At 43.1% G+C, this 22,266-nt stretch overlaps 5 protein-coding genes across 6 annotated transcripts; 2 read left to right on the top strand and 3 right to left on the bottom strand.

Annotated features, from left to right (window-relative positions):
* Positions 1-52: 52 nt before the first annotated feature.
* LOC117584139 (palmitoyltransferase ZDHHC3) lies at positions 53-1,979 on the bottom strand. The gene is made up of 3 exons (XM_034272894.1): positions 1,502-1,979; positions 988-1,428; positions 53-923 (listed from the first exon to the last, which is right to left on the bottom strand). Exons 1-3 carry the CDS (start codon positions 1,615-1,617, stop codon positions 653-655), a joined length of 828 nt encoding a protein of 275 aa, XP_034128785.1. The 5' UTR covers positions 1,618-1,979; the 3' UTR covers positions 53-652.
* Positions 1,980-2,044: 65 nt separating this feature from the next.
* LOC117584138 (aurora kinase B) lies at positions 2,045-3,323 on the bottom strand. The gene is made up of 3 exons (XM_034272893.1): positions 3,087-3,323; positions 2,304-3,021; positions 2,045-2,239 (listed from the first exon to the last, which is right to left on the bottom strand). Exons 1-3 carry the CDS (start codon positions 3,218-3,220, stop codon positions 2,102-2,104), a joined length of 990 nt encoding a protein of 329 aa, XP_034128784.1. The 5' UTR covers positions 3,221-3,323; the 3' UTR covers positions 2,045-2,101.
* Positions 3,324-3,571: 248 nt separating this feature from the next.
* On the top strand, positions 3,572-6,864 carry LOC117584312 (signal transducing adapter molecule 1). 2 transcript variants are annotated; one of them, XM_034273140.1, is made up of 5 exons: positions 3,572-3,664; positions 3,729-3,994; positions 4,449-4,726; positions 4,788-6,015; positions 6,073-6,864. In XM_034273140.1, the coding sequence occupies exons 2-5, from the start codon at positions 3,952-3,954 to the stop codon at positions 6,561-6,563; spliced, it is 2,040 nt and encodes a 679-aa protein (XP_034129031.1). In that variant the 5' UTR covers positions 3,572-3,664; positions 3,729-3,951; the 3' UTR covers positions 6,564-6,864. The 2 variants fall into 2 exon arrangements, with proteins under 2 accessions (XP_034129031.1, XP_034129030.1); XM_034273139.1 differs by having other exon boundaries at positions 3,652-3,994.
* A 5,057-nt stretch (positions 6,865-11,921) lies between these two features.
* LOC117584213 lies at positions 11,922-12,655 on the top strand. The gene has a single exon (XM_034272982.1). The coding sequence runs from the start codon at positions 12,149-12,151 to the stop codon at positions 12,599-12,601; it is 453 nt and encodes a 150-aa protein (XP_034128873.1). The 5' UTR covers positions 11,922-12,148; the 3' UTR covers positions 12,602-12,655.
* An 8,574-nt stretch (positions 12,656-21,229) lies between these two features.
* LOC117584316 lies at positions 21,230-22,266 on the bottom strand. The gene has a single exon (XM_034273145.1). The coding sequence runs from the start codon at positions 21,629-21,631 to the stop codon at positions 21,230-21,232; it is 402 nt and encodes a 133-aa protein (XP_034129036.1). The 5' UTR covers positions 21,632-22,266.

Here is a 22,266-nt window from a genome sequence, read left to right as displayed (position 1 = left end):
AAACTTTAATAAAAACAAAAGTTCTTGCCTTACACTTATGTAAAACTAATCCTTAAAGTTGATTACATTTAATACGAACTATTACTGCACATTTTTTGCCGCCCAAGCTACATACACACATAATGTATAAATGGTTTTGTTTGGTTTTTTTGGTATATGCATTACCTTTCGGTTTCTTATTAAATGCTTAAGATTCCACCCTTTGCTTTCCAGCTGCCAGCAAGGGGTAGAGGGGACTGTTTAGACTTCGGTTTGCCGAAGATTCCATTGATTTACATCCACGTTGGTGTTATGTCTAGCAATTGCATAAAGTTCTTTATAAAATATCCGCGTCCGTCTTGAGTATGCTGCCCAGCTGCTCTCCCTAACTCTTCTGTATTTATAATATCATTTCATTATAAACTAAAGCATAAATTAAGTCTGGAATCTGTGTAATAATACACAGAAATCCAGTAACTGGAATCGTGATATTTCGACTTGCTGTGGGACTTTCTGGACTACTTAAAAAAATCACACAATATGATTAAAAACTAAAAACACTCTGAGGCTGAGGCGAACGCACATAAACAAAAGGGGAGGGAATTCAATTTATACGGAAGGAAGGCTATAACGGGGTATGCATATGCGTTTCACAAACAAACACTCACACGGCCTAGACATCGTGGCTAAGCAGGGGTGTGTCGTGGTAGCGGGAGGAGTGATTCAAGCTGGTGCACGGCAGCAGCCACAGTGCCGGGTGACCGCGTCCAAAGACATCTGCCAGGAGCTGATATTTGCGCCGATTTGGCCTGTAGGTGCCCTTCTGCTGTATCGCCTCGACAGCCGTCTCATCGTACAGTATAGCATGCAGTTGATCGACCATAATGGCGGTAACGAAGAGCCCAAAGAGAGCCGAAACCAGCATCAAGATGACAGAATGAATCCTGCAAAGGAAAGGGGAAAGCTAAAGCAAGATCTGGTCACACCACAAAGGGGGTTGCAACTTACATTCTCAGTTGAGACTCAATCACATTTTGATTGCATTCCTCGCACGGCGACACCCAAGAGGCAATAATGAGGCCCAAGGAGTAAAGCGATAAAACGGCCACATAAATGAGAAACTGTAGGAAATACTTTTGATTGCGTTCGCCCACACAATTATTGATCCAGGGACAGTGGTGATCCATGCGACGAATGCACCGCTTACAAATCCGACAATGGTGCGCACGCGGCGGTCGGTAGGTCTCACAGCGAGTGCAGACTGTCCATTCGCTGCTGTGTCCTTTGCCAGCTGGATTGTTCTTGTTTGTGGTGTGCAGATCCGAGAAGTCTAAGCGGTTGGCGGGCAATGGTACGGTACCCGGGTCGGAGAAGACGGCCTTGGTATGGGACATGCCCAGCAGGAAGACAACAGTGTTGAAGAGCACAACATGGAAAGAGGTCCAAATGCTACATGGACCGAGGGTGGAAAGAGATGTTATTATAGATTCAATTACTGGCAATGGCAGCCACTGCAGCTCACCTTCCGGGCATAGTGGTGAGTATAATCCAACGTATGACCACATAGTCAGCATATAGTACAGCGCCATAAGTCATCACCAGGCAGGCAATGCCACAGGGATCGCGTATAAAGACCATCGCAGGGTGGGCCTCGACGACCTCGCCGTCAATCCGCTCTCTGGTGTATGGGGTTTTCTATATAATTTAATTAAAAACCGACCGCGGCTGATTTGTCTCCCCCACCAAAGGCCAGACGGAAAATAACAATTGTTGCTACACTCCCTTCAGGGTCTCTGTCGTGGCCCGTACTTATCAGTACTGGCGTGGGCAGCGTGCGGGCTGCTTGAGCGTGATCTCCAGTTGTTTTCACACCCCTTCTATACTAATGTAGTCGGTATAATTCAAGAATTAACAATTTTCTCAGGATTTTTTGGTTGCTTGAAATTGTCATTTATTAATTTAGTGTGACCGTCGGTGGGAAGCGTCAAAAATACTTTTCCTCTGGAAAATACCGAAAGAAGTCACTATATAGTCACAAGATATTGATATTTGTATAAGTCTGAGATTACAGGGTATATAAAATTCTTTAATAAAAATAGTATTAAAAAGGAAGTAGCTGAATTCAATTTTTAGCCTTGTTCTCCTTGCCGCGCTCGTTCCGGCGCAGCTGTGCATCCCTCTCGGTCATTCCCTCCTTCACCCAAGGATGGGTCATAACATCCACCAACGTGAGCCGGCCCTTGCTATCCTTTCGTAGTAGCTACAAAAAGAAAAATTTACAAAATCAGCGATCGGCTTTAGCATAAAAAGTGTTCAAGTTATACTCCAGCGATCAGTTCCTTGCTGCCTTTGGATAAGTGCGAGGGGTAGTGGATCTCGAGACGTCTGATCTTTTCGTATGTGCTCTCCGAGCTGTTCGACTCGAAGGGCGGACAGCCCACCAGGAACTCGTAGCACAGAATGCCCAAGCACCATTGATCGATGGTATCATCGTAGCTAGTTCCATCTACCATTTCAGGCGGAAGGTAATCCAGGGTTCCGCAGAGGGTTCTGCGCTTATTGTTGGGCGTGTGTGCCGACCAGCCAAAGTCCGCCAACTTGAGATCATCTGTGCCTGTCAATAAAATGTTCTCTGGCTTCAAGTCTCTGTGAATGACGTTGTTCAGGTGGCAATAGTTCAGTGCATTGGCCACCTGGTAGGTGTATTTGGCAGAGCGCGGTTCATCGAAGCGATGATTGGGGGCTGAACGCAAATGCTTGAACAGTTCTCCCTCCGATGCGATCTCCAGTGCCAGGTAGATGCGGCTCTCGTCGTGAAACCATGTCAAAAGTCTCAAGATATGGGGATGCTTGAGTCGCGACTGGATCTCTATCTCACGTAACACCTGCCGCTGAACATTTCCCTTGCGTAGCTCCTCCTTGAACATCACTTTCATCGCCACCAAATAGTGCGAGTAGCGCTCTCGGGCCAAATAGACGCGTCCAAATTTTCCTCTACCCAAGTGTGCACCCATTTCGAAGTCGCGAGAGCTCCATTCGTAGCTGCGGGTGACCCAGAACCAAGATTAGACTACAACGTTTCACTGTCATTTACATACCATACTCACGGCTGTCCATAGGCATCATGGGACATCATTTTGAGGCACATATTTTTAATTGGCTCGTGGTGTTCCTCCGGCACTTTGCTCATTAAGGCCGGCAAGTGATTGCGGTTGGCATGCTTAGTACGTAGGAGTGTCATGTCCCTTATACTGTATTTATTGCGTTTACTAATTTAACTTCTCAGATGACAATTTTTCGTGCAGGCGTCCCTTTATTTTTTTGCGCGTTTTTTTTTTGAATGCTCAAATTAGTGTGGACGCTCCTATAAAATCTCAAATTTTTAAAACAGCCTTTACTGTTATTTTTTACAGTGACAGTATTCCTTGCCGTGAAAAGGTATCGATACAAAAATATTTTTACGTTTCCGCGTCTTATATCAAATCACTAACAAAATAGTATTTGGTTAGTTATCAAATATAACATCAAAGTCGAGGAAAATTATTTAAGATTTACAGTATATTTTGAAAATGCAAGGGCACATTTCGGTATATTTCCGAGGGCCTGTCGGTATATTTTACGATAATTCCGCTGTCACACTGACCATTAGTCATTTTTTATACACACAACAACACACAAATTATAAGTAATTTAAGCGAATTTAGAGCGTATATACATACATTTAAATTAAATAAGTATACTTTGTGTAGATCCAGATTGCTTGAGAATAATAAAGGAAACTCTTCGGACAGCGAAACAAGTTTAAATACTGTATTTTGTGACGCATTAAAAATCGATTGCCCGGAAGAGAGACGAGACCAAAGAAAATCAAGAGCAAAACGGACAACAATACAAAGTGCAATTGGGAAGAACAATTGAAACAATTTAACAAAAAACTAGGCAGGCAGCTAAGCTCGCGTTTGGTCAAAAGAAATGGGAATTTTCGGGCAATCGTCGCCTTTTGACGCCGATGTGGGTAAGTTCGTCGCCCCCTTGTTGCTATAAGGAAACCCATCCACAGTCCTCACCAATTGGATTGTAATACAATCTGGAAAATGCGTGCACTCTAACACCTTCCTGCTCCAGCTCGTTCGTTCTAATCGGGGAGACAACAAAGAAAGCGTGCCCAGTCATGTGAGGGGGATGCAGATGCTGTGCGCAGCTTTGTGTCGTTCGTTGAACTTATTTTCGAAGTTTTCAACTGCAGTCGCTGACCTTGACGTGTAGACGTGTTTGTCTCTGTTGTGCCACCCCCACCTGCGCCTAATACAATTGATGGTTGTATTGATTTTTGCATATTCTTTATAATTAATTCCGCTTCGGTCCGCTTATCTCTGTTCTTGTCCCTTTATTTTGCTGTATGAGTCACGGCACGGCAAACTGCTCGCAATACTGATAACCAGTGACATTTCTTTGTTTCTAACTGATAGAAAAAGCCACCAGCGAGACAAATACAAACGACAACTGGTCCCTGATTCTCGATGTGTGCGACAAGGTGTCTACAACTCCACGACTGGCCAAGGATTGCCTCAAGGCGGTGATGCGGCGCATGGGCCACAACGATCCCCATGTGGTAATGCAGGCGATCACATTGCTGGACGCTTGCTCCAACAATTGTGGCAAGCCGTTTCATCTGGAGGTTGCCTCGCGCGACTTTGAAACCGAGTTCCGAAGGCTGTTGACTCGGGCAGAGCCAAAGGTGTCTCTGGTAAATATACGCAACCAAAAATCAAACGCAGAATTGGATTTCATTGATAATTATCTTTCAGAAAATGCGTCAAGTGCTAAAGAACTGGGCTGAAAACGATTACAAGAACGATCGGGAACTGGACTTGATTCCCGCCCTCTACACTAAGCTTCGTCTGGAGGGCTACGACTTTAAGAACCTTAGCGAGAAGAGCAGCAAAACAGCTGCTGAGAAGGCTGCCAGTTTGCCAAAAGATCCCAATGTTGTGAGCAGCCAGCAAGAGGAGGATGACATTGCCAAGGCCATAGAACTGTCACTGAAGGAGGGCAAGAGCAGTCCCAAAGCGGTCAGTGGAAGTGCTCCGAGTGCAGCGAACACCAGTGCCTATCCATCGCTGTATCCGTCATTCGGTGGTGGTGGTGCCACCAGCAGCAGCACAACAAGCAACGAAGCAAACTCAACCCAAAACCAAGCACCAGCTGCCGAACCGAGAAAGGTGCGGGCTCTGTATGATTTTGAGGCTGCGGAAGAGAACGAACTTACTTTCTTTGCTGGCGAAATCATCCATGTAATGGATGACAGCGATCCAAACTGGTGGAAGGGCTTCAATCAACGAGGAGAGGGACTCTTCCCTTCGAATTTTGTCACTGCCGACTTATCTGTGGATCCCGAGCGCCTGGACATTAATCAGCAGCACAAGACGGGAGCTGCACCGAAGGATGTGAACTCCGCAACGACTTCGCAGCAAAAGACTGATCCCGCTGCCGCAGCAGCAGCTGCTGCCGCCTCTGCTCAGCCAGTGGAAATCGACGAAGCCAAGATAGATCGTCTCTTGCATCTACTGCATGAAGCAAATCCCGAAGATCCCTCACAGGATAGCGACGAGATGCTTCGCCTGGAGCAGGAGGTACATCAAATGGGTCCCCTGATTGACGCCGAGCTGGAGCGAGTGGATCGCAAGCACGCCCAATTGACGCAGTTATCGAGTGATCTTGTCGATGCCATAAATCTCTATCACGGTCTGATGAGAGATGATCGTGCTGTGGCGGGACAGTTTGCTGCAGCAGCTGCAGGTTTCATGCCGGGCCTGGCTGGCTTTCCAGGAGCCGCTCTGTACGGAGCACCAGGCTACCCCAGTGCGGGTGGCTTTCCGCCCCATCAAAACTATCCAGGAATGCACTCGCTTCCCTATGCGCCTGGACCCAACATTCCCACAAATGCTCCGCCCCCGACAACAGCGCCTGCTGGCTACCTGGAACAGGGACAGGTGCCGCTGACTTATCAGAATGGACACGCCCCTCAGATGAACTGTAAGTGCTGGCAGACAATGTTTTATAATTTAATTAATTAATTTATTCATTTTACAGCACTACCCCCTCATCTGCCACATCTTAATCCAGCTGTATCTGTACCCCAGCCCCTCTACAATGCCCACGCACCACCTGTGTCCGCCCAGCAGCAGCAGCAGCAAGCACCGCCGCCTCAGCAGCAGCAGCAGCCAAGCTACCAGCAGCAGCAGCCGCCGTTTGCCCAAGTTCCGCCCGCAAATACACAAATGCAGCAACAGCAATCACAGCCGCCGCCTCAGGCTTATATGCAGGCGGGTCCACCGCAGGGATATCAGCCGGGACCTACACCACAGCAGCCCCCATCACATCTGTATGCACCAAATGGATCACCAGCAGTCAACCAACAGAGCTACGTACCACAGCAGCAGCAACAGCATCAGCTGACTCCACAAGAACAATATAGTCAGATGCATCAGCAAATGGCGTCGCAGCCTGCAGCTGCGCCTGGCTATCACATGCAGAACGATGCCGTCAAGAACAACATTCCTATCTACCAGCAGCAGTGGTAAAATCCATCTTTTGGTTTTATTTCATTCGCCTAAAAAACGAACTAATTTTTATCTGTATCTGTATCCTCCTGTGATCATGACCGATCAGTCCAAAACGATGAAAGATGAAAATTGTAAAAGTTTAACTTGATAACTTCACAACAGAAACAAATCAGAAGTTGTCGAATCTCTTTTTATTTATATCTCCACTCAAGCAAAGATACAATCTAATAGTTAACCAAAAAGAAAATGAAATACTTATGTTCTGTACCCAAAATTAACTCTTCAGACAAGCCAAAATAATTTATAAAATGTTTCTTCATATTGTTTTTGCTTAATTTTGTTGGTCTTTTGGGTAGAATTGTCTATGTCCTAACAATATCTTTATGGAAACGGGAGGTAAATGATTGGAAAAGCGATAAACATACTTATAAATATAAACATATAAATATTCTATATTCTACATTATGAGAGAGATAACTTTTATATATTATGTTTATTGTATGCATTATGATCTGATAAAAAATAACGAGAGATATTAAAATCATTCAATACACTTTATTTTAGTATAATATAGCATTACGAGAAGCAGCTAAAAGATTTCCCCAAGCCGATTACAGGGCAGACAATGGATTGTCATTGAAAATATTCGAGTTCCTGCGCCTTCAGCCAATTTAGGTTTAAATTTTAAAGGCACCATTTAAAGGCCTTTGGGGTACGAGCGCTACAAATGGGTAATGCTGTTCCGTTGCTTAGATTTTTACTTCCGAAACAGTCAACAGTTTTATTTTTGTATTTTTTCACTATATCAACTTTTAGCAGCGGATTGAAACGCATTTCAGACCAGCTTTGGCAGGTGCCTTACAGACCAACAAGTACGAGCACGCGAGTATGCAAAAATGTTTCCAACTTCTCCCACGAAATAAACTGTCAAACCATAAGACAGTCTGAGCCCTGGACTTTGAAGCCAGTAAATAGAAAAAGCCAATGGAAAAAATGTTTCTACGATTCCGCAGCAGTATGCTCGTACTACAAGCCGCCGGTGAGATTGTTATGCATTGGCATAGAAAGTGTTTTTGTAAATTAATTGATTTTACTGACCTTGGCACACCCCCCCATTGTGCATTGTGTGTTCTCTCAGTGTTGCAGCTTCCGTTCGACGTCAAGTTTGATGGCGCTTTGCACGGTTTCATTCTCGATTTGATTATTCCGCCGGCGTGATTTGCATTTCGTGCTGTGCTGTGCTCTGTTGCATCTTTCAGGTCGGATGGCATTAATCAGAAACAACTGGCTCAAGGACGCTTTTGACAATTCTCTCCTGCATCTGTCTGCCCCCGCTCACGTTCCCATTCCTGCTTCGACTTCATCAGCTATTGGCTCTCTCCTTTTTTCCCCCGACACTTGGCAATAAAATCAAATGATGCGGGCACCGTAAAGCTGCGCGCCTTGCCCGTTTTTTCTTTGTCGTAAAACTCTACACGCTACCGTTATTATGTTATGTATCGCATTCCCATTTCTGTCGCTCATTCAGAATCCCATGCAGGACAGGACCCTGTGGCCAGACCAGGCAGCCCGCCCCGTGGCTTTCCGACTGTCGTTTGCGGGTTTTAAAGCGCCATAAATGATTCTCTTTTCTCATATTTTTTAACCGTTTTTTCTTGTGTGGCGTCGAATGGCTCAAATATTTTTCGGCCATGTGCAAAGCGGTGAAAATCTAATAAAAAAAAAACAAAACAAAAACGTTGTAAGCGACGAGACAACTGGGGGTAGAGAAAAAATATTTATGGCTATTTGCATTTGATATTTATTCAATGGTCTATTGTTTGCCGATAAGCTGTGAATAGTTGTTGTTTCCTTTTTAGTAAACAGTTAGTAGTTGGGGCACTAAAAGGGAATGGCGAAGCGTTGATCTAAAACTGTGAAAATGCGAACGGTCTGAAAGGTGCGGAATAAATGTGCGATAAATCAATTTTATCGCAAGTTTGAGTTTAAATTTGGGGATGGATAAACCAAAAACAGCAACAAATATATTCGTATGTACTTACACACATACATACATCTTATGTTATCGAATTGATCTAAAGTTTGTCTCCCTAAATTCTATTTTTTCAAGGCCAATCCACAAAATTGCACCTGCCAATATTTTGGAATTTAAAAAATTGTGCTATTATTTAGCTGCCCTCGCACGGGCGCAATTTTCGCAGCATACGTTAGTGGCAGACAGCAAATCATTTATTTTCCACCCACTTTTAACAAGGCCACGATGCATTTTGTCTGTCTTCTCGGCATCCCTCTTCATTCTTTGTTTGCTTCCGCGGTGATGAAAATTTAATTTTGAAATGGAAACACCCATGAGCTCGCACAAATTGCCCCGAGAAAATTTAAAAGAAATGGCAAGCTTTTTCAATAAGTTTGAAAAGTAGTTGTAGTTGCACAACTCCTGATTAGGGTTTCGTTTTTTTACAGGTTTCTATGATATTTCACCTTTAAGCACACGTTCTTTAACCTCGATTCCATTGGTAGTTTGCTTATTTTGCTTCAAGTTTATCCTGCCTTAATTAACGCTACTATTCAGCCCCAATTCATCGTACCACCACTCAAGCGGGTCAATAGAAAAACACACGAAATCGAGCATTGCATTTGGTCAAGTTAGTGCTCGAGCAAACTATGTACAGTGCGTATTCAAACCATGGATGGCGAGACAAGTGCTTGATTCTAAATCACAAACACGGACATGGACACGGACACGGACACCCACTCATTCATGGACACTCTATCCCAAGCGCAGACCACGAGTATTGACTATGGCTGAAGTTGGACTGAAGTTGAGCCAATGAGTGATTGGAAAACTGTGAATGATTGAAGGCCTTTGTCTGAGTGTAATTTAATTAAACAAATCAAAGTTCTGTTCGCGGCAGTGGCAGGGGGCAGGGGCATTGGCAGCGACAGGATGGCCAGCCGAGTGTTGTTCCGTTAATTGAAAATACGTTGAACGAACGCTCACAAATATGCAGCCGCATACCAGGCCTGGTAGAGTCGGAGTCGGAGTCGGAGTAGTGCGAGTGCGAGTGCCTTTAATAATTAACGGTTGCATTTTTTGTGGAAACTTTCAGATCGTAATATTTTTCGTTTCCTTCCAAGTCCATGGTTATGTCTACTCTTCCCTTATGAACATGGATTATCCTTCATCCAGCTGCTGCTTAACATATTTATACTATACTTTCTACTCTCATGCTGTGGAGTAGCCATTTTTGATGGTAATTGACACAAATTTGTTTAATTTTCATGCTCCAACAATGGCAAGTCATTAGGGAAGTGATTTAAACAAAAGAACTAAACATACTCGTATGTACGGGTAACTATAAAGAGGCTCGCCTTATTGGAAACCTATTTGCTAGCCAGTTTCGCAATTAACAAGAGGAACGAGCGGCGACGACATCCAAGCTGTTGGTCCTGGCAACAAAGTGGATTTAATGCCGAAGGGTGCAAAGGCAGCACAACAGCAGCAGCATGCAAGTAAGTTTTATGCAAATTGCATGTTGCTCATACCCATACCCAATGGACGAGGCGCAAAAAAGATAAATTACTTTTCAAGTGGGCGAGGCAGAAAATTTCCTGGAAGCCATACCCCTCCTCATCCATCCACAGGACCAGGATGTACCTCTTCCACTTCTTCATTGGGCTGAATTTGCAAATGGGGTTTCATTGTCGCTCCACTTTTGGACTCTTGGTGATGGCTTTCTGATTTGCTTGGGCGAAACAAGTTTCGCATGTGCAAGTTTTTAGATAGTTTTTGCCTTCAGGGCTTTCTGTTTGTCAACTTGTATATTATTTGTTAATTGATATGTAGCAAAAAGTTTCCGCCTTGTGTTGGGGGGGTAAGGGAACTCCATTTTGCTTTGAAACTTCCTAATGCCTCAACCATTGCAAAGCTTTTAAAAATTGGATGAGTTTTTCAAACCACAAAAAGTTTGCATTCCAAGCCAGGGTCTGGTCTGCTTGGTGCAAGCTCCTATATCGCCTATTAGTTCTAATAAACGTTAAATAATTTTTACATATTTCACAAAACAATATTAATAACACATATTAGAAAACAACTGGAAGCGACCAAAGGGTATGCTTTCTGCTGACACCAACAGATTGTTCCTTGGAGTCCGAAAAATTGCACACGAATCAGCAAAATGTCCTAACCACAGGACGGGCACCTGGTCTTGGTCTTGCTATGCATTCTGGTTTTGCTTCACTATTTTCTATTCATTTATGCATTTAGCTAATAAAAATTTCGAGTTTTTGCTTAACTAAGTGAAACGGAAAGGTTAAAGCAGGGAGAGAATATCTAGAAAGGAGTCGATGAGTAACAGGGAGCAGACTCAGTGTGGTCAGGGCAAAGGCTTTTATCTTGGCTGACTGTTGTTTGGCCCTAGTCTGTCTGTGGTACAGTGGTACTCATTCGAAGAGTACTGCTAATAAATGGATTCTTACTGCTTCTTACTGCTGTTATGATGAAGAAAAAAACGTAGTTGTTTCCATTTATTCTGGACTCCTACTTTAAGAGTTGCATATAACAAAAGTTCAGTCCCTTCTACAATAGATCCGGTTTTGTGTCCATTGTCTTGCTGCCTAGATAACATTTCCGTCATCCCCATCCTCTGGCCCCTCTTGGCTCCTATTTGTTTGCAAACATTTTTTAAATTGTTTGCTGTAATATGTTTTTGGACCCACAAAAAAACAGCCACGGCAGAGGGCCAGCTCTGCTCCATTTTTCCTTTTGCGGTGGTTGTGGGGGCGTAGACTATATTTCATGCCCATTCCCCGGAATCTGTCCAATGTATGGGTGGAACGTAATCCCAATATTTGATGCTTTTGTTGTGTATGTTTTAGTATTAAAAAATTAGAATTTAAATGTCCGTGCGGTGTTTTGCGTGGCTCGTTTGCCGTTTGAACCTTTTCCCATTTTGGCAGCTCTTTCGTAGTGCCGTTTGCATAGGCAACAGCTGTTGGTCTACGCTGTATCCGTTTCCCTATCCAGTATCCCATTATTCCTATAAAGCGTGTGCCCGCTCTCATTTTTAAATTTAGAATGGAATTTTTAAATTTAATTTACCGTCAAAAGTAGACGTCATTTGCAGTTAGCGATATGCTTATGTACGTATGTACATACATTCATACATATGTACATACCTATTTACTCGTTGAGATGAACCACAGGCACCCGTCGATGTGGCCGACACGTGCTGCACTCAAAAGCAATCGAAAGTCACGTAGGAAGCTTACCCGAAGCTGAAACTGAAATTAAATAACAAACATTACGAAGTAGCTGCAGCGTAAATTGTGAAAGGGGTAAGTAGTAAGAGCAGCAAATGTTCGACAGTAGTTCCACGGCAAGTGTCAACAAAGATTCCCATAGTTTTGAACTCCAGACCTTCTACGACTCTACTTCCAGTTCCAACGGATCCGTTTCCATTCGTGCTGACCGATGCGCAGTAGAGGGGGAACCTGCTACTTCCAGATATACGAGTATCACGTATGAGTCGCGGTGGTTTGGCAGTTTATAATAGCATATTGCTGGCATAGCCTATCATAAACAGTCGCTCGGGAACCATTCTATGGAGCATTTTAGCAACATTTGTTCTACAATGAGTTATCTCCGTTTCAAGCTCTTTATCCTGTTCAGTTTTTGCTTTCATTGCTCACTGCAGCAGTTCGTTCCCTTTCCGGACACCGATCCCATGCCAGGCAACTATCTTCAGTCGGAGAGCGACGGCGACGATTTGGAGTGGAGTCAGGCGAACTGGCAATTGGTGATACCCTGGCTACTGCAGCTCCAGCAGGTACGTCTCTGTGTGGCAGTCTCCAGATATAACCAGCAGCTAGTGCATGGAACACCTTGTGTGGATCTGCTTGCCACTGGCCCGCTGATGGCCAGCTGTGACATTGGTCACATTGAAGATCTCAGTGTGACCATGCGCGACGCCTTCGGACCAATGCTGTTCGACACCATGCAAAAGTGTCGTCCTGGCTTGGAGCTCTTCGGTGTACGTTGCAGGCGTAGGGCATGAAGTCCCAGAAATCCGTTAGAAATATAAAATAAATAAATAAGAATATCATCAAAATGTGAACTCTGTTGAAAGCAGTCATTTATAAACGTCCATTAATTGTTAATTGTTCTAATTTTCGTCTGCCCCAGTGCATTGATAATTTCCTTTATGCGCCCAGCCCTGCCTTTTGTGTTAATAAAAATCCGAAGGCAGAAATGCCCCAGTCTCCCACCACAGCCACTGGAATCTGGGTGAAGGACTGTCCAAGACCGAGTACGAGTCCGAGTACGAGTCCGCTCGTAGTCAGAGTGTAGTGCATCTCTGACAAATGACGATTATAATTTGTGAAATGCGCCCATCTGGTTATCCCCCCATCAGATCCCCGCTTTTCGCCTTTTCCGCCTCACACCAGATACGAGCATTACGTTCGACTTGTGTCCTAGTTGTAGTTTATCTTCCTTTCCATTTGTATTTCTAGTTTGCTTTCAGATTCAGTTTAGTTCATTGGAATTGTTGTTGCAATTAGCAGCAGCAGGAGAGGAGGAAGCACTGATGGCTGCTGCTTCAATGGGAAAATTGCACACCCAGAGACAGAGAGAGAGAGAGCGAAGTGGGGGCCTGTTGTGGCTGCATTGTTGCTCTTGGCAATTACCGGCCAGCGTTTAAGAGTTCATCTCCAACTGAAGACCATCAGTTTTTGGATTTCAATTTTAAGTCCGTGCATATGATGATGTATGTGTGTATGTACATGTGTGTTTTGTGCTTCATTTGCAAAAACACCTACGGTCCAATGAAATTTGTGCTCACTCTCAGTTTCAAAATTGAAATTGCTCTAGAAATTGATTGAACATTTTGCTTTTTGGACCGAGCATGTGGCTGTTATGTGAGTATGAATAACAGACATAAGAAGATACGAGTAGACTGTTTTACCATACAAATTATTTCTAATGAGCTCTAGAGATACTGCAGCTTTTGGCCTTTGTTTACTTAATTTGGATCATTAAGAGACTGCGGCTGCTTCTGTCCAATAGCCTTCCCAGTACTTACGGTTTCCCCACATCTTGTATCGGGCAATTGCGTAATACGATCCCATTTTTCTTAACGCAGGGCACGAACTATGGCCAGCTCTTGAAGCATCGAGCCAAAAAGCTAAATGTAAATTAATGAATTGTTTAAAGTACTTAAAATATTTACGCTCAAAGCAAGTGTACGAACGATGCCCCATTCCCTGCGCGGGGTACATGGACCGTGGGAGGCTGACCAATGAATATGCAAAACAATATTCCCATTCAACCATGCTTCAAGTGGTATGGTAAAAGTGGTAGCTTTGAAGTGCACACTGGTTTCCGTCTATACTTATCCGAAAAAATAAAACTGTGTTCGATTTTTGATATATGTAAAGATTTGCCATGGGGTTCATTCTAGTCCCACTGTGCGTCGGGAGAGGCGGTCATTAGGGCATCGCACAGAGAGTGCCGAGCTGTCTGTTTGCTCGGGCCACAAAAGCAACTACAATGGTTATGACTACGGGATGTCCTGCGTCTTGTGCTGGCTTCGCCGTTTTTCCGCCGCTCAGCCCTCCGCGGGACACTGTTAACGTGAAGTCTTGCGCCGTAAAATATGCAGAAACAAATGAGCCGAAGTGAGGCAAGGACGTGCCGGCCCGGCTCCTGCACCAGTACCCGTTCACTCCGCAACTGGCGCATCTTTGACGTTATGCAGATTTCCATCGTTTGGTTTGCAGTCAGCGCCTGAGCCTGAGTTTGAGTTCATTGAGTCCAACTGCTGCGAGTAATTAAATTTAGCTGGAAATTCTGGTGCATTTCCTCCTTTGATTTCGAACGCGCTTCCAACTTCCATGCCAGCACTCAGACCCTACCCGCACTCCCTTGTTTACATTAGAAAAATAAATGAAAATTCTATTAACTTGCATTTGAAGGAAAATGGAAATGAAATTGTTGTACTGACTAAGTTTAATTTTAAAGTTCTGGGCTGGGCAGATCAACTGGCTGAGATTGAGCTGCGAGTTCAAGCTAGCTCGGAAAGTTGGCTCAGATAAATCCCTTGCAATTAGCTTGCAGGTCCGTTGGAAGGTCCTTTTGCCGGTGAAGTAAAATGATTTCAATATTGGGGAGCTGGGGGGAGCTGTAGAGTGTGATAAGCACATGAGTAGCAACAAGAAATTTTATATGTACATGCATACATGCATATGTACATATTTATATCCATATGTATTTTTCATTTTACTGTTCTCATAGTCGCTCGTTGATATTGCCCTGCTCTGTGCTAAAGCTGCTCTTTCTACCTGCCTGCTTTTTGTGCTTGTCCGATCATGTCCGACCGACGCCTGCATTGCACTGTCTCGTCTCTCTCAGGAACAACAACAACGCCCATGCGCCCACATTCTGCTGAAACGAGGCACGCTCTTATGTGCTTACGCTCTCTCGCTCTCAAGCTCACTAGCAAATGCAAAAGACAAGCATGCAGAACAAGAGAAAACCAACGGTACAATGCTTCACTCAGTTTGTTTTACCCAGTACAGTTTACCGTTTTGATTGCTTGTTGTTGTTCCTTTGCATTGGCTACACAGATTTCTCATCCTTAGTTTATTTGATGTGCTCATTGCCTAATTTTCAAAGCAAACGTGATGATATTTTCGAAAGTTCAAGCTCCTGTAATAAATATTTGTTATTTAGTATCAAGGTGCTTTTCAATAATTTTTCAATCGCGAACTGGCGTCTGGTGTGTCGGTTAAGCTTTGTTTCCTCATGGTCCTTGTATGACCCACATCGTTTGTCACGCATTTGCGCATAAGTGGCCCCATAATGAGTGCCCCCAATAGCCAGTTATAACTGATAAGACCCGCAAAACATACTCTCAAGTGTACGTGATCCGGACAAATCTATCTCTCAAAACCCACCCAACTCGTAGTGCATAGCTTTTCAATATTTCTCTTGGCATCTCTCCCGCTGCTCTTCTCCACAATCTAGTTCATTTTCCTTTTTTTTGCTGCATTGTCATTGTATACGTTTTTGGTATTTGAGCCAATTGCATTCCAAATTGAGCGCTGGCCACAGTCGTTTATGTTTAATGCACCCGGGCTATCCGAGCCCCAACGTTGCCATATGGCCATCGCATGGGTGAACAAACTGTGGAGGAGTCGGGCGGATTGCCCATCCGTCCAACATCATAAGTTGAATTTTCCTCTGCATTCGAAAGTGGCTTTTATTTCCCTTTTCTGTTGCGAGCTAGAATTCTAATAAAGAGAGGTTTGAACGTGTTTTTGCTCAGGTGTTCGGGGACCTGTTCTAAAAATACATTTGACAATTGGTTAAAGATTGGGTACAGACAAAATTATGTCTTTCAATGTTGGATCTATGCCAAATCCACGAATACTTGCAGGTAGGACATTCGAAGGACGTAGCACTACCGAAGACAAATCCTTTTTTTTATTTTTTTTATCAATTTGTTCTTTTGTGCTAGAAGTATTTTTGCAGTGTGCATTTTGGACATTGTGCTATGACCAAACACTCGGTGCCCAGCAGGACACTCAGGCGAATTGCAGTGAACGGAGCTGGATTAGCAGGCGGCCGATACGAAGCTGGAGGCAAGGAGCGCCACAAATGCGCTCAAGATTTATGGCCCAAGGTTTTGCGTCATGGGGCGACTGCAGTGGGGTGGAGTGCCCCGCTTAGGATACAATATAATACAATCAAATTGATTGCCTGCTTTTTACCGAATACGTGTGTGTGGTGTAATGCGATTTTGATTTTTTATTAATTTCTTCATTTTGCAATTAGTTAATGACTGCCTGGGGTCAGAGTTAGTCCATTTCAACAAATGGAACTCCTTAATATTGCTCTTGTGAGCGTGAGCGAACTCAAAATCTTCACTTAAATATTCAAACAGCGAAAGTTTCACACAGGCACCCAGAAAGCAGGGGAAAAGGAGCATTGAAAATGGTGAAATCTCCAATGGTGAAATTATAAGTTGATTGAATAGAGTACAGAAAACAAATTCAAATACCGACATCGAGTACAAAGATAATTGTGGGACGGCTAGCATCAACCTTCTTTTAGCAGGGAGGACTATACACGCCTTGTATAGGTTTCCCCAGAAATAAATACATATTTTCCTCATTCGCATATGGGTGCTCGGATGGGGCGCGAAAACTTTTAAATTAGTTTCGTCGAACATTTCTTCATAAATCATTTCCTGTTTGTGTCAAAGCCCGAAACGGCAGAGCGAGAGATAAAAGCGCTGCAAAGACACTGAAGAAGCGGAATAAAAAATGAAATACTCAGGAAAATCCAAAAGGACAAAGCAAACAGCAAGAATAACATTAAATTAGCATTTTTTATTTCTTGTAGTTTTCCTTGACTTTTGTACTTTCCTTTGTGTTTTTTTTGCCAGTTATTTGCATATGTCCCGCGTCTGCTTACTGCTAAGTAATATTGCGCATTCGCCTTCTTATATGGCAGCGGCTTAAAGTGTTTGCAATTACGTGTTTGATCCATTCTGGATATTGGTCAATGAAACAGAAATTAAATACTTTCTCCTATGTGCCAGGTCCGCATTTGGGTTTTATGGACTTTGGTGAACATAAATTGAGATTTGCTACTTATGAAATTGGAAGTTTCACGTTTCAACTATCTTTCAAACTTGAAGCTCTCAATCTGTTTTGCATTTCAGTATGTGCTCTCCTTTAAATCGCAAACGAAGCTCCAATGTCTAAAACAAATTCAATTTGGGCAAACTGCAGCGCTCGATTGCTTCGAATTTCTATTTATTGTGAAAAAATAAATGCTCCCTGTTGTGTGATAGTTTTGCTGGTAGAGAAGTGCTCGTAAGGTTTCCCCGTTTACCCTGCCACTTCTGATACATAAAATCTTACACATTTATTACAAAACGAGGCAAAAAACAAAAGAATAACCCAAGAAACGGGCCACATCTGCATGGATATCCTCAGCATCTCCCACGAAGCTCCTCCACGTCCAAATTGTACATATGTACACTTACTTACTTCTGCAAACAATGAAGGCTCCGTGACGTGACTTAGTCCCGAGATGGTCAGTACGAGTCGGTGTCCGGACTGCCCGGACTGCTTTTGTCTACTGTCTGCCCGCTGGCTACAACTCCTTCCGCTCCTTCCGTCACTTTCTGGATCGCTGCCTGCCAAGTGCAACGTTTTCAGTTTCCATTGGCATTATGTAGTTTAGAATTTCACTCAAATATGTATGCATATGTATACATATATGTATGTACATAAATTTGTATGCATTGTTCTCGGGGTTCTGAAAAGTGAGGCATATCCTGCGGCCGAAATAAATTGTAAACATCAACGTCTCGGTGCCGGGACTTGTACACATGTAAAAGATTGTGTTGTCTGGCTGTACTTTAGCGATGTTTGTGTAACATGAGTAAAAGTATCTTCCACAGAAAACTCTGACTTTTTGGTGTAATCGAACGTTTTGTCTTCCCATCAAAAATTTGTAACAATGGCCGAGAGAGGAGTTCAAACTAGAATGTTTCACGGCACAAATAATCTACAAGTACCCATTCGGTCTTGTCCACTTACCGCCAGACACTGAACCCAATAGTACATTTTCGGTTCAGCGGGGTTTATTAAGAGAACACATTAATATTCTGCAGAAGAGTCTGCTCATAGCCCTGGGTCTTACACGAGGTTTGTTCTTCTTGTATATTATTTCATACGCACGCTCCTTAAGCACGGCAATAAATTGTCTTGCAAAATTTTCATATGCGTCGCCGTCAACCCAAGCTCCTCCCTGTCTGCGCGTCACGTTCTTTTGTAGCACCATTGAGGCAGTGTGGCATGCCAGCAGGGACTTGTTCTTGTTTCTCTGGCCGTGCCCGTTCGTTTGGGTTTTTTGTAATTTTCAATTTAAGCTACACAACATGTTGCTTTCCTCCTGGCTACTCCCTCTCCCCAATCGGCATTAACGCAACCCATTTAGTTACAAATTAGGTGCCGTCGTATGCGTGTTAATTTCTCTACTCTACTCAAATGACTCATACGTCCCGTGTGTCCCGTGTGTGCCTCAAGCGTAGCTTAGTTGCAATTTATTAAACATTTCATGAACAAATTGATTTTGCGTTCCTGCACATTACGATCCCTTTTACCGTCGTTTGAAGTGTCGATTTATGAGCACAGAAATCCACTATATGGTCCCCCATTATTTGGTGGCAGGAAATCTCCTTTATGCCCTGCAGCTGACCTCGGACTCTTACAATATAGTAGCCGTTCGCGTTTTAATGGTAGCCACAAAATGCATTATGACTTAATTTGTGCTCCAGCGCTCTCATAACATTTATGTAGTGTTAAAAACCCGTCAAACTCCACAGCCACCGTCGAGCGACATAAATATTTAATTATCTGAGGATGCAACCGAGGATGCTGCCAGCTGCCAAGTTTTGTCAACTGGACTTGTCATTGTTACTATATTGTTACAGTATTTATTCATACTTCCCATAGCTATTTATATATATCATAAAATAAATCAATCTCAGTCTCCCCTCAGTCTTCAAGGCCGCTGCAACCGGAAGCAACTGCAGCCATTCACACGCTGACAGCGAACAGACACGAGTACAAGTATTCATAATTATTTCAATTAGACGTGTGACTGGCTATTAGTTCTCTCTGCACAGCAGTACAAGTATGTTCCATGTTGCACAATTACGTAAATTAGCAGCGGGGAATTCAATATGCTTGGCCAGGCAAAGAGGGAGTCGAGTCGAGAGTCGTGTCCCTGTGTACGCATTATCTTTCAGTGCCCCGAGCACTTGTAATTGCCCATGCTTAACATTACTGAGTGAATCATCGTGAATCACTGAATCATTCATTGTGTGAGTCGCTGAATGAAAGAGACATCAATTGCATTCCATGCGAGCGGCTCGAACAGCGCCACCGAAGCCAAAATTCTATGAAAAGTGGAGAACTTCTAATGTGAAAACACATAAAGCCAGGGTTTTAGTTCCCTGATTGAATCTTGTGTTCAGTATTTAGTTTCACCGTTGTCCTTTTTTTCCCCATCTTTTTACTCATTTGTATTTATTTGATTTTTCTATTTGCACATTTTTTCCCGCATCTTATTTGATTTATGTCTGCGACGGCCTGGTCCTCCTATTATTTTTTTCATGCCTGATAGCTTTTTTTTGTGGTGCAAATTTCCTTATCTAAGTCTTTGTGGGACTGGCCGTATATTACACTACACGACACGGTTTTTTCTGAAGGAACCAACCCAATATTTGATAAAAGATTTGGGTCTTAGAAATCGTCAGAAAAATATAAATACTTACCAGTCTTAAAACATTATCCAAAAAGTTCAGCCATAGAAAAAAATGATTATTTAAATTAGTTTGATTTTGTCGGGCAGTGTTATTGAATGCCTTTGCTTTGCTTTTCTGCTTGGCAAGCAAATTGAAAAGGCCCGAAACCCACAGTTGACCCACACAAATTTCAGTATTTATCTCGAACACGCCTTTAAATGACGTAAAATTTAACTATAATAATACAAATATATTCAGACTATTTTAATTCCTGCTTGAGTTTTTCTAATTAAAATAAATTGTCATTTAGTAGATTCCTGAAAGAATGACCCACACACCAGCCCGAAGGGTTAAGATTACAAACAAACACAAGCTTAATGGGAATCATATTGATTTTTGTCACTAGATATGTTTAAGGCAATTATAAAAAAATACGAAACATTGACAGGGGACTCGTGCTTTTTATTACGCCCTACAGTCGCTTTTTTAATATACTTTTTTCGTTTTATTTACTCGAGTTACGGGCATGTTCTTCAAGGGCCGAAAATCCATCGTTGTCTGTAAAAGAAAGGAGGCTTCATTTATGGTTGGCTTAGAAACACCCGAAAAAAAATGGACCGTCATTTGTTTTCTGGACAAGAGGCGGTTGAGTTTTGTTAAGGGTTGGGATCAATCTAAGCATTTTTTCTTGCTTTATACTTTTTTGCATAATGTTTTTTGTTCGCGGGCCTTGGGGGCTTGTCACCAAACAACTCGCAAGTTGATATTAATAACGTCTCATTACGGCTTTGTTCTATATTTAAACGCTCGGATGAAGTGTGTCTGGCGCTTCAATTGAAAATAATAAAGACAAACGAGTTCCGGACTGCTGGAAAATATTGAGTCAAGCTTTGAAGTTAGGGCAATTATTATTGATGAACGTCGAGACTTCGGACTTGCGACTCAGTGATAATTATAAGATTGCCTTCTGCTTGATATGTTGTTTAATTTTTAAAGTTCAGTTCATGACAATTATTCTGGCCCAATTCCTAGGTAAATTAAACTAGACACTTCTGGCTTTTGGCTCACTGCATTTGCTCTCCACTTACCAGTCTATGTAAATCATTTCATTAAAATGTTTTATTGCAGATAACTTATACTTGGCTCGTTTGCCTCGTCCTGTTCCTGTTTGAAGAAACTATATAAGAAAGCACAACATCGCCGGAGAACATTCATCTTGGGGCTCTCAGGCAATGCAAGTTTTAGTTTGGTCTTTGATTGACTTTTGTTTGAGTGGGATTTGGAAGCATGGGAAATAAGTATTTTAGGGTACATTGAGAGTGGTCTGGTAGATAATTCCAGCATTCACTCACTTGTTTTCTAAAAAGACTTCAACTTCTCATTGTCCGCAGCAATATCGCTCTCGATAGATGCCGTAAGCTTCCTTATGTCGATATCAAGGTAAAACATTCGCTTAAACTTAACAGCCAACTCGTCGACAATGCATCCTAGATGCTGATTAAACATATTTGGTAGATCTGTACAGCTGCGCTCCATGACTTGTTCTGCCCTCAGACAGCTCTGGAACTCGTTCTCAGCCAGTTCCTCCGCCACACGGTCCTCAGCATCATTCTGCCGCTTGCGCAACAAACTGATTTCGTGATCAAGCTGCGTACGCTCGATCTGCATGGCCTCGAATTCCTCTATCTTCTGCTTCAGTTCATCCCGAACACCCGAACCCGGTCTGAGCAAGCGGGGAAACTCTTTCGGCAGCTTGGACATCGCCTTACTAAATCAAAAATACTCCGATGACTATTAAAAATGTTTCACGTAGTGGAGAAACTGATTCGCTTGAATTTTGGATCAACTTCTAGTTGCCTACTTGGATCTCGGATTTTCTACGTATTTTTTTAAAAGTATTTTTAGGTCGTAGTCTCTTGCCTGCGTTCTGGATTATGCCCATTCAAATGCAAATAACATTTTGCCAGCACTGACTCGGGTTGTATCCCCATGGAAGATGTTTTCATATGCTCATATACGAGTACTCAGATGGAAAAAAAAGAGAGCCGGTCTAATTAATAAGGCCACCACCTCGACGCCATCATTGGCATTCCGTGGATTTCCACTTCTTTTCTTGTGTTCCTTTCAGCTGTACCAATTTCCCAGCGGCATTCAGCGAAATGCAAAAACAACAGAACACACACACACACACACGCACACCCCGCCGAACACAATGGACAACAAAAAAACTGACGGAAAGAAACAAAGGAGAATAGAGATATCTCATTATGGACAAAAGCAGGCCAACGAGCCCAAAAATAAAATGAAAAAATTATGCAACCAAAGATTCGCGCAGCAGGCCCTCTCCATGATGTCTATTCCCACTCATCAACAGGGCCTGGGTCTGGGTCTGGGTC

This window comes from Drosophila guanche, unplaced genomic scaffold (genome assembly GCF_900245975.1).
Source record: "Drosophila guanche unplaced genomic scaffold, DGUA_6, whole genome shotgun sequence".
NCBI lineage: Eukaryota > Metazoa > Arthropoda > Insecta > Diptera > Drosophilidae > Drosophila > Drosophila guanche.
The sequence above is the reverse complement of the archived record's forward strand: the minus strand, read 5'-3'. Positions and strand labels throughout refer to the sequence as shown.

Coding starts and splice junctions, on each gene's coding strand:
- LOC117584139 (XM_034272894.1), bottom strand. CDS start 1,617: ATGGTCTTTATACGCGATCCCTGTGGCATTGCCTGCCTGGTGATGACT. Junction 1,429..1,501: donor CTCACCACTATGCCCGGAAG/GTGAGCTGCAGT, acceptor CGGTCCATGTAG/CATTTGGACCTCTTTCCATG. Junction 924..987: donor ATTGAGTCTCAACTGAGAAT/GTAAGTTGCAAC, acceptor TTTCCTTTGCAG/GATTCATTCTGTCATCTTGA.
- LOC117584138 (XM_034272893.1), bottom strand. CDS start 3,220: ATGACACTCCTACGTACTAAGCATGCCAACCGCAATCACTTGCCGGCC. Junction 3,022..3,086: donor CATGATGCCTATGGACAGCC/GTGAGTATGGTA, acceptor GGTCACCCGCAG/CTACGAATGGAGCTCTCGCG. Junction 2,240..2,303: donor GCAAGGAACTGATCGCTGGA/GTATAACTTGAA, acceptor TTCTTTTTGTAG/CTACTACGAAAGGATAGCAA.
- LOC117584312 (XM_034273140.1), top strand. CDS start 3,952: ATGGGAATTTTCGGGCAATCGTCGCCTTTTGACGCCGATGTGG. Junction 4,727..4,787: donor CAGAGCCAAAGGTGTCTCTG/GTAAATATACGC, acceptor ATTATCTTTCAG/AAAATGCGTCAAGTGCTAAA. Junction 6,016..6,072: donor ACACGCCCCTCAGATGAACT/GTAAGTGCTGGC, acceptor TTCATTTTACAG/CACTACCCCCTCATCTGCCA.
- LOC117584213 (XM_034272982.1), top strand. CDS start 12,149: ATGGAGCATTTTAGCAACATTTGTTCTACAATGAGTTATCTCCGTTTC.
- LOC117584316 (XM_034273145.1), bottom strand. CDS start 21,631: ATGTCCAAGCTGCCGAAAGAGTTTCCCCGCTTGCTCAGACCGGGTTCG.